Genomic DNA, 11,623 nt, shown 5'->3' on the forward strand with positions numbered 1-11,623 from the left:
TATATATGTATATATATAATAGCAACACTTACCATAACGATAAATGGTGTCCTCATAAAAAACACATTTTGTTTCTTTTACAGTGAATTTCCCTTTACTGTTTACATCTCTGAATAAGCAAACAATGTCAACCTGCAACTTCCCTGTGATAAAAATTGCCTTCTTTCTGTTGTGCCACCTGAAAATTCCAGCTCAGTGGCACATTTGGTGTAGTTTCAGACATGATACTACACAAGGTTTGGTGCCCTTTCCAAGTTAAAAACATATTTATGTATAGATTAAATGTAACCCAGTGTGAGTAGATGTGTGGCTAAGAGAAAGGGTTTCTATAGCAACCTCTAGAGCTATGATAGATTGCCAGCACACGTCCACATACACACTTACACACACTCTCCTCCAAAAAGCAGCATCCACACACACAGTTTCTTTGTTTGCACACAAACACTGCAACACATTGCCCACACACACACACACACACACACACACACACACACACACACACACACACACACACACACACATTTTAGACTCAGCAGGAAGACCAGACTGTATTTGATGACCGAAAGCACTCATGTTGAACCAAAGAAGTGGCTCTTCTGTAGAGGCAAGAACAAAAAACAGCTCAACAATGCCACAGTCTCATTCTATAGGCAGATATGGGATACATCCCATAAGATCAGAATCAGAATCAGAATACTTTATTGATCCCTGGGGGAAATTATTTTTTGTTACAGTGCTCCATTTTAAACCAACAAGATAGTTACTGAAGTGAGAAGAGAGAAATAGACAGAAGGTGTGTTCTTCTTCTCCTAATTTGAAAACATGAGCCAGCAGCTGAGAATTGGACAGAAGCAAACAACACCATCTGCATCTGAGAAACACGTGTTTTCTCTTCCGCTCACTGATATTAACCCTCTCACTGAATCCTTAGTTATGACCAATAAACAGACTGTAGATTATTATGATTTTAAAAAATTACGCTCGTGCGGTCAGATTCAGGCCTGTACTGATGCGCTTCATTAATATTGATGCCACCAATTCCACTTGGGTTCTCTAGGAGCAAGAACTCAAGGATATTCAGCTTTTACCTACCCTATCAAGTCAATGCCCTTTGCCTGCTTGTCAAAGTATACACACATGCATAAACAGGCACAAGCAAAAAACAAACACCCTTATCTCTCAAATATTGCACAAATCCCATAATTACAATGCTCATCACAGTTCCTCTGTGTTCCTTGCTGTTAATCATATGAATTATAATTGCTTCATGAATATTTTGAGGGGAAAAGCAACCTGTTTTAACCTAGGGTGAAATCTTCCTCTATTTCAAGGCCAATTTACCTGAACAACCCCCCACCCGCTCCTTCTCCTTGTTTCTTCTTCTTTTTTTAAACCCCTGCAGCTTTGACTCAGAATAATAAAAAAAAGTAACACAACAATGGCTTTATCTATCACAGAATGAAGTAATGATGAATGAACAAAGGTGGTTAATATCACTTTTTTCTTTTATTTTATAAAACTGGAACTGAAACACTCTTTCATGTTTAGTCTCAGACAGAACGTGTCAGCCTTATATGCATACAAATTAGATGCTGAGCATGTACTGTACTATAATAAATACACTGTGCTAAACTCTTGAGTCAGTCCTCATTTCTTTATAATTTGGGAGGAAAATGGGAAATAGCTGCAGTGATTTAAATAAACGTGCAAACAAACACTGAAAAAAGTTTATAAGAAAACCACAGATCCTAACAAGCTTGAAAGTCAGTATTTGGTATGACCACCTTACCTCTTCAACACAGCCTGAACTCTCTGAGGCAAGTGTTCTTGTAATTTCTTTAAGTAGTCTTCAAGAAGTTCTCCAGGCTCCTTGAAGAACCTTTCACAGCTCTTCTTTGGATATTTGGAGCCTTTTGTTCCATTTTCCATCAAGATGAGCCCACACTGCTTCAATAATGCTGAAGTCTGGGCTCTGGGGAAGTCAGTTCATAACTGATAGTGTTCTGCTGTTTTTCTATCCAGGTGTGATTTTACAGCATTGGCAGTGTGTTTGCAATCATTGTCAAGATGAAAAATGAATTTTTTTCAGTACAATTTTGAGAAGTTCTCCAACACCACTGGCTGAACTGCTGCCCCAAACCCTGACAGAGCCTCCACGGTGTTTTAAACTGTGTTTTCTGGTTATAGATACTGTTGCACTTCTCTCCTGACACCCTCCATGTTGAAATTGATCAGAACCAAAGTATTCAAATTAGGATACATCACTCGACAAAATGCATTTCCGCTGATTTTCAGTCCAGTTTTTGTGTAATACCTAAGCCTTTTCTCTCTGTTCCCCATCGTTGGGAATGGCTTCTTGACTGCTGCGCTTCCTTTTTTTTTTTTTTTTTTTGTGTCCCGTTTGGATCTTTAGCCATCAGAATTGTTGTCTTAAGGCCAAGAAAGATGCCAAGCGGATTCATTTTACCAAGTGGATCATCATGGCCTTGCCATATTGGTCCATTTGATTGACCTTTATTATAATTATGAATTTATTTTATTTTCAGTTGCTACAAACGGGACAGACATGACTGGGGGATAGGACAGGGAGAAAGAATGAAAGAAAGAGAGGGAGAGAAAGAAAACCAAAGGGGAGAAGAGACGGTGAGAAGGGGGGGAAGAAAGAAAAAAACCCCAAAAAAAACAAAACACCTGGGTCACCTGCATGGAGAAAAAAAACAGAAGAGAAAGCAAACAACAAAGAGCAACATAATAAAAAAACAGCACCATCACAATAAACTAGCTAGCAGTAGATATCAGTAGATACAAAATAAGAAACGATATTGTGCAGCACGCAAGATAGACAGCGCACAATGTGCTTTGAGGCAGCAGCCAAGAAAGCTGTAGTCCGCATCTGTGAATACCTGTGTGTACACCTGTGTGCATACCTGTGTGGATCAGCATGCTTGCATTCCAAAGGTTTCTCCATGTAATGATCTGCTAGGGAGTGTGGGGAGCCACAGGCCCGTCCCTCCAGGGTATGAAGCAGGTATGGAGGAGATCAAAACTCCAGACATCCAGAGGCCCCCAGAACACAAGAGACCAAGGAAGACCAACAGAGGGGCGGCCGCGCCACTGTCCCAGTGACGCGCCCGTGAGCTCCGCCGGCAGCCAGCTGTGCCTGAGTGACCGAGCCCCAGGCCGAGAGGCCGGGGGCACCCCACCTCCGAAGTGGCCCGAGCGAGCCCCAGGCTCCAGGCCCCAATAAGCGGCCGCCAAGGACTGAGCCGGTGTGTACCCGGACGCCCACCCCCAGACACAAAGAACCACCAACACACCGATGTCTGAGGGAGTCCGCCACTGGCAGGGGAAGTGGTGGTGGGTGGAGATAGGCCTCCAAACCTTGGAGGGCCTGAGATGTCCCCAGAGAGGTGGCGTCTGATACCCAACCTGACATATAGACACAGACATACAGGCACACACAGACACAAACATCCATTCCCACCCTCGTGCTCTCATATGCACTTACTCCACACTCAACCAACGTGGAGACGGACATAAAGAGACGCTGTACACACGATCACACTCCCCAAGCGTACTCTACGAACCGGGTCTAGGTACCCTTGCCCCTGGAGGGGGGAACTGCACCCAGACCCAGGTGGTGTTACCCTTTTCCCTGCGGTGGGGACATTTTCTAACACTGGAATATTTCTAACATTTTGAGTTATTTTCCAGTGTTAGAAAATCAGCACTGCTCAGTGTTAGCCATTGTTAATCTTCAAAACTGACTAGGTTACTTTTAAACATATAACACTGTCAAAAGTGTTAATTTAACACTCAACAGTGTTGCATTTAACACTCAGAGGTGTGGACCCATATAGACACTCTCCAGTGTTAATTTAACACTGGAGATTTTTAGAAGGTGTCTGTGTGTTGCTCCCATACAGTTTATGCCTTCAGCTTGCTAGTCTTAGATAATAACTTAGCACTTCAACTTCCCTCCAAATCTGCTCACCATCAGACCAAAACACGAACATGGTACTGAAAAAAAAAATCCTAACACTGTGGCTTCAAAATCCAGAGTTCACAAACCAGTGGGTGGAATTACAATGACTACAACTATATTTTATCTGGTGATTCAGAAGTCCCAGGGCCATTTACTGAACGGAGTAAAAGAGCAAGTGAGCATAAACCACTAATAGCGATGATACGTGTAGTTAGTTTAAAAGGTGGTTCACAAAGGGTTTGTTGTTTTCTAAAGACAGTCAGTTCATTTCACTATCACATACCCAATCTCCCAAGAACCATGCAACCAGGCAACACACACCTGTGTGTGTGTTTTCCTGTTTGTGATCTATATGTTACATATTGTCGAAGTGCATGCAGCTGAATTCATGTAAGTCCACCACTAACAACAGCCATGGGTTAGAGCACATTTGATGAGATTGTGGTGAGAACCAGGGCCGTGCAGAGAGGTTTAAAGGGGCGGGTGCTCAAAGTTAAAAAGGGGCACATTGAACCAGGCTGAATAACAACAACACACATTGATCAATAATCTAATATAGGAAGGGCAGGGCTGTGTTGATCTGAGACTGTAGACATTAAAAAGTCCATAGGAGAGATGGTAGCTGATTAAACAAGTGTCATGAGATAATAACAAAATGCAAAGATTGGTGACAGCGCTTGGAACCATAAGGCAACAAAAAACTGTGAGAAATAATTTAGGCTCTGCCTGTGATTCACTCTTTGCTTCTCTTCTTCCTTCCATCCCATCATTTCATATATCACTCTCCACTTGCTATGTGGGAACAAGGCACAACTTGCTATTGCAATAAACTATAATCTAATTATCCACACCTAACAACTCTTGCACTTAATCTGTAATAAAATGATGACAGAAAAATGTTATAGCCCTGCCTTTAGTAGCCTCACACAGCTCCTGCTGTTTCCTCCTCATGTCCTTACCAGGCATGTCTGGACAATGTTATATCATGAGTAATATATTTTTTTTAAATCCATCTAAATAAAACACACACATGCACGCACACACAGGGACATTTTAGACCTTCTTCAGAATACTGTATATACTATGGGCATCATGGTGCTGATCCAGAATCCTTACATTATTATTTATTACTAGAGCTACAATAACAAAGCAATGAGGAGGGGGAAGTAATAAATATGAAATAATGTCATTATGATGATTCCATTTGTTTCACTATCCACTCTGTGCAGGGCAAAGCTTATTAAATTTTTAAACTGTAGAGATACAATAATTTTACTGCTGTAAAATCCAAATTTTGTCTTATTTAAAATATAAATCTAATATAATCTGCTTCTTAATGTATGTTCTTTAAAATACAGCTTGTGTTTTTAAATATATTATAATTATAATAATTATTATGTGGACATGCATATTAGATCGTTTTTTAGTGAAATATAATCCCTCCAGAAAGGCAGAAAAAGCCCGGAAACTTACTTTAAAACTAAATATGTTCCCTAAAACGGTGACAGAGCTACAGACCCATGACAGCCTTACACAGGTAGCCAGCAGCTATGACCAGCACTACTTGTGCAGTTAATAAAAGGACAGGTAATATTTTGTCGCGCTGTTGCACACACAGCTCGTTTGTTTCAGTTCGTCAGTTGCAACAAGACAGCTTACCAACGTGTACGTAATAAGCTAATACTCCTGTGTGCTATACACTACAGTGTGCGCTGTACACCTACTTACTGGGTTTGTCGCATCAGTCTGTGTCTCTGAGTTAACTTGTTTCTCCTACAGCTCCGGACCGCTAAAAATGCGCGTGCTCTTTGTGAGCTCGTTCCCGGCTCGTAACCAGCGCGTTCTGCCGTCAAGGGCGATCATTGGTTAAATGTGATCATGTGACTGATGCAAGCCAGATCCTTTTATTTAGCAAAACTGTGATTAATAGTTAAATATTATTGTTGAGGGGCACAGACAGGACTCCGCACGCACACACACATAAAAAAAAAAAAAAAATATATATATATATATATATATATATATATATATTTTTTAAAAAGTTGCCTCAACAAAAGGGCACTTTGGGCACCCATCAGGAAAGGGGCGGGTGCTCAAGCCCCTCTAGCCCCCCCCCTCTTCACGTGCCTGGTGAGAACCAGTGAAAACAGGCAAAATAGGACCATGCACTGTCCATGGTTCTGAAATGATACCAAAATACAATTTGAATGCATTAAAGATTTACTAAAAAGAAAGTTTATTAATGCAAATGAATTGATCCAAACAAAAAAGAAACAGCACCTTCAAACTACAAAAGCAATTAAAACATCAAAATAAATGATGGGCTGCTTCTCAGACTTCTCATGGCAGACATATACTCAGAGCTGGAAGAAGTTTTGTTGCTGCTCTGACTACGTGACTCCTTTGGGTTGGAGGTTGCAGATCATCTCTGAGGCCACTAATTTAGATAGCTTGGTGATCTAATTTTTAAAAAAATAAGATGATGTAATCAGTTTGTACCCTTGAATTAAATATTCATTCCCTATAATGTGCCTTGAGAAGGAAACTCCCAGAAGTTCCTGTCTCTCACATGAAATCTTCTCACTGCTCTGTCTATATAAATTCTGACACTTTTTTTTAACACCAAGTCCCAGTCTGCACTGGTGCAACCTGTTAGTAAATGTGGCCCTTAATCACCACGATCACCTGAGCCAAACCGAGCTATAATATGGGATGAGGTGTGAAGGCAAAACAAGTTGTTCAGCATATGTGGCAAGCCTGCTGGAAAAACCTGGCCTTGACTATCTCACATAAACTGAGGTGATGACCTCAGCTTTTAAATTTACAAGAAAGATAACAAAAATGCTCAGGAGATGTTTAAGTGTTTTTCCTACAAAACTCAAAAGAGAAGACAGAGAAACTAACCCAGGAGACTGAAGACAGGGGTGGAGGAGTGAGTAGTTTTCTGACAGGAACATAGTTGGAGAGTGATTGGTTGGCAGAGTAGGGGAAACGGTGAATTGGGAATCGCTGGTGAGAGCGAGCGTGCAGGCAGGGTTGAGTGTGACCTGCAGGAAGGTGAGATGGTGATGTCTTTGTAGTGAGCGTAGCATAAGCTGAGTATGGCTGGTAGGCAAATAGCTTTTGAGCTGCCAGATGAAGGAAAATCTGAGGCACACGGAGAGATAGTGTAAGGAAAAGCAGTAGGAACTAAACTTTAAACTAAGACTGACCTGAGAGCAATCTTAGGTGAGTGCAGGTGACGGAAACATTTGCCAAAGACTGAGGGAAAAGCTGGATTTCATATACTGCCGAAACAGATGAATAGATGATGTACACGTCTGCCAAATCAGCAGGCACACAAACAGAGAGAGACGGAGAGAATGCCAAGAGTATGCAGACTGTTGTCCAAAAAGGCCAATTTGAGTGATTTAAAATATAATTTGTCTCATTTACACCTTGTGTGAAATATGTTAGGCACAATGCAGAATAACTTATAATAAGGGGGAAATGTATAGGTGTGCACTGATTAATTGAACTGACCAGTTAGGTTGAATAGAGTGTTTTATTTAAATTGGAGTCTGCATATCTGCAATTTGTATGTAATGTAGCGTGTTTTTTGCACCTATGTTATGTTTTTAGCCTGTATAATATTCATAAATGGCTTGCTCTTCCACATTAATAAAATTTCTTCTATGTCTCCATACATGCATATTTAGGGCTGAATGAGTTTTTCTAAGCATTCATATCCAGTCATGGCAAAAAGACAGGACACCTTTTTTTCATTTCTGAGGTTATCTTAATAAACATGATTTAATCTTCTCCCTATAAACAGCATGGCACCACAGTTACAGAAACAATGTTTTTGGACAGCACTTTGTACAAACTTCCAAGCACGGCAGTGTAGGTGTGATGATTTGGACTTGATTTCCAGACCTGCAGTCACTGCGTTAACCATTAAAAAATATCTGTTTAATTCTTAACAAAGTACTCTGAAGTATTGTAGCGTGAGACCATCTCTTCCACAGCTCGGCCAAAACTGAGTCATGCAACAGGACAGTGATCCCAAACACAGCAGCTAATTTACAACAGAATGGCTGAAAAAGAAAAGAATCCAGATGAAGAGAATCAATGTCCCAGTCAGTACTCAGACCTCAACCACATTAAAATACTGCGGCAGGACTTTAAGAGGACTGTGCCGAAGGCCCACAAACCTTGCTGAACGAGAAGATTGCTGTAGACAGCCAAAATCCCTTTCTAGTGTAGATTTCTTGTGTTAAGACAACTTGCATCACTTCAAGGGATAAAACAAAGTGGAACTGCCTCAATGACTGGACTTTGTGACTGGTGGTTCTAACAGCAACGTCATGATTTTTATATGCTGCATTTGTTAAAACAAAGACATTTTGTCACGGTCTGGCTGGGGCAGACCGTATGTGTTGCAGAGGAGGACTCAAACGCAGACCAAAACGTGGTGTGGATTAACAAAACAAGCCGTTTATTGAGGTTAGCAACGAGGGTACAAAATAATAGGGCATCGGTGAAAACTAAACAATAACCTAAACTGGGAGAACTAATAACAAAACATGAAAAACCTTAACCATAGTGAACTGACATGGGTACCTGGAGATGAGACATGGATGAGCAGACGACCTGACAATGGCATGAAGAAAACAAAAGGCTTAAATACAGACATGAGGTGATCAGGGGAAGTGGCGACACATGGGGGAAAACAGCTGACAGACATAAACCTAATGACAGGACCAGGAGAGGAAAGCTAAATACAATAAACAAAGAACACATGACATTGTCAGAATAAAACAGGAAATACTAAAACATGACAACACAACTTAACAGACCTAATATGTGATGAATAAATACAAAACCCCAAAACATAGAAAACCCAGGAACAATAACTGCCTAAACTAAAGGCAGATAGGAAATAACACAAACTAAATCACATAACAAAATGAGACAAATACAAACATGAACTCAGAGCGCTGGGTCAGAGACCCAGCCTGTGACACATTTGTAGATTTTAATGGGAGAGTTTTGTATGTTTGTGTGAGTGTCTGTGATTTACATATATCACGTACAATGCTGTAAAGTCGACCAGCATCCATCCACAATGATGTAAGAGGTGGATAAAGTCATAAAGGTGGTTTTGCAAGCTATTGAATCATGGGGTGGACTCAGTTTTTCACACGCTGCTTCTGCCTTTTTGGCTTAGTTATCATAGTAAGTAATTACAGTTTTTCTCGATTGCTAAAACACATTTCTTGAAACTACGCCTCATATCCTCACAACAGTAAACACAAATCCATAACATCTCACTCAATTTCCCAAACATCCTATTTCCAGGTCAAAATGAAGCTCTACACCCAAAACTATTCACTCCTGCTGAAAAACCAAACTTTGCCCTCAGACATCAAACACAAGCCCTCAAAAACACACACACTACAACAGAGTTTTGCACACTGGTACAATTAATTCAAAACAATAGTTCCAAAACAAATAGGTTGCTTATGGTTCTCCCCTTCAAAACCCTTGTCACATGATAAACACAAAAGACGCAACCAATGTATGTACAGTGGCACATTATCATTCATGTACTATACAGTACAACACACACCAGAAACATTATCCCACCTCAGCATCTTGTCTTTGGTCTGGGTCAGGCCAGAGAATCTCATCCACATCACAGGCTATATTGGCCCCAGCCAGGCAGCGGGGGTAAAATCCTCTTGCATGCCTGATCCACCCCTGGCATGCATCTACTGATATGTCTAGGCAGGCCTCTTCCATGGCCTGAAGGAGGTGAACACGGACATAAGGTTCTCGGCCATACACTTTCCACCGCCATGCCGAAAATAACTCCTCTATCGGGTTTAGAAAGGGAGAGTATGCAGGCAGAAAGATATTAGAAAACCTTGGGTTATTGGTAAACCAGTCATGAACCAGAGCAGCGCGATGGAAGCTGACGTTATCCCACACAACAACGTAGTGAGGCTGCTCTGGCTGTGCTGGTTCCCTGTAGTCCAGCTGGAACATATGTTGTCTTAAACCATCAAGAAAAGCAAGGAGAAGCATAGTGTTATAGGGTCCTAGTACGCCATGGCGGTGGAGTACCCCTCGTTGGCTGATGGCTGCGCACATAGTGACATTCCCCCCACGCTGACCAGGGACATTTACAATAGCCCGATGGCCAATTATGTTCCTCCCCCTTTTCCTTCTTTTGGTCAGGTTAAAACCTGCCTCATCCACAAAGATTATTTCATGGGGAACAGGCCGTCCTTCAATCTCAAAGATTCTCTGCAAAACACATAACACAGTAGAGTCAATCGGTACCCTGAACCACAGTTCAAGAGTGCTGAAATGGCAGCATAAACTGCCATGCTGTGATGGTACACAATACTTTATACAGTATCAAAACTCATACCTGAACATATTCCACACGTTGGTTTTTCACTCTGTCAGAGTTTCGTTCGAAAGGGACTCGGTATGCCTGTTTCATCCGGAATTGATTCTTTCGGTCAATTGTGGAGAGGCTGATGGCATTTATGCCTCGAAAAAGATGATCATCCTCAATCACTCTCCTTTGAATCGCTTGTAGGCGGATTACATTATTTGCAATTACCATGTTTACAAGTTCCCTCTCTTGCTCCTCCGACAAAAGCCTTAACCTGCCTCCACCAGGTGGTCGTCTCTGTGTCCTACAAAAATAGAAGCACTCATTACTGTAACTGTCACACATTCATTTTACAGGCAAATAATGGAAACATACTGAAACTCAAGACACATAAGTTCAGTAACTTAAACGTTACTGTACAAAGCAGTCTTACTGCAAGTACACCTACCTGTTTTCCTCCCTGAAGGTTCTGATGATGGAGGCAACAGTGAAGCGACTCAAATTTGGTTGTACTCGTTGCCCAGCCTCCCTCATAGTCATCCCATGGACAAGGACATGGTGAACTAAAGTGGCTCGAATTTCATCCGAGACTGACTGTCTTCTTGCCCTTGCTCTTCCCCTTCCTTGTCGCCGTCGTTCTCCACCTCCTTCACCACGTCCTCTTCCTTTGCATCTCTTTGGATCCATTGTTTCAAACCTGAATGAGCTGACTTTGGCCCTTTTATCTATCTATCGCAGGTTCTGATTGGTGTGTGCTAAATTTTGACTCCTAGTGTTTCCACCTGGTTAATTGTGTGCTAATTGAGCTCAAGCTATGCTGACTTAAGTTAACATTATTGCATGCTAGTGCTTTCTAAATGACTACATGGTGTAAGCACTGTAAAATGTAGGGATTTGTGTGTAGAGTTTTGCAGTAACAGTTCACCAAATTTGAATCATGTGTCAAAGCAGGGAATAGTGTTTATAGTTCAGGGAAATGGGTGAGCTTTTTGAACAGTAGCGTTACGGTTTTGAAATTTTAGTTTAGAGGCCTGGTTATAGTGTTTAAGCAATCGAGAAAAACTGTAATATCACAGTGTAGCATGTCATGCTGTCCGTTTTTGAAGATTGTATTTACTTAATCATAAGACCTGTTAAGAACTAGATGATTTTTTACATTCTAATATATAAAACTATAAAATTTAAAGAGGTTGTACTTTGTTTTTATTGTTGCTATATATGCTGTTTATATTCACAAAGGTATTTGGATA

At 41.1% G+C, this 11,623-nt stretch overlaps 1 protein-coding gene across 1 annotated transcript; it reads right to left on the bottom strand.

The window, feature by feature from the left end:
- Positions 1-6,375: 6,375 nt before the first annotated feature.
- On the bottom strand, positions 6,376-10,478 carry LOC146628232 (uncharacterized). Its single transcript, XM_085357034.1, has 4 exons — positions 10,404-10,478; positions 9,743-10,276; positions 6,890-7,132; positions 6,376-6,444 (listed from the first exon to the last, which is right to left on the bottom strand). Exons 1-4 carry the CDS (start codon positions 10,476-10,478, stop codon positions 6,376-6,378), a joined length of 921 nt encoding a protein of 306 aa, XP_085213160.1.
- Between the last annotated feature and the right edge of the window lie 1,145 nt (positions 10,479-11,623).

Source organism: Diplotaxodon limnothrissa, linkage group LG7, assembly GCF_057381915.1.
Source record: "Diplotaxodon limnothrissa isolate DT_005_m linkage group LG7, D_limnothrissa_male_GT1.1, whole genome shotgun sequence".
In the NCBI taxonomy this organism is placed as follows: Eukaryota; Metazoa; Chordata; class Actinopteri; order Cichliformes; family Cichlidae; genus Diplotaxodon; species Diplotaxodon limnothrissa.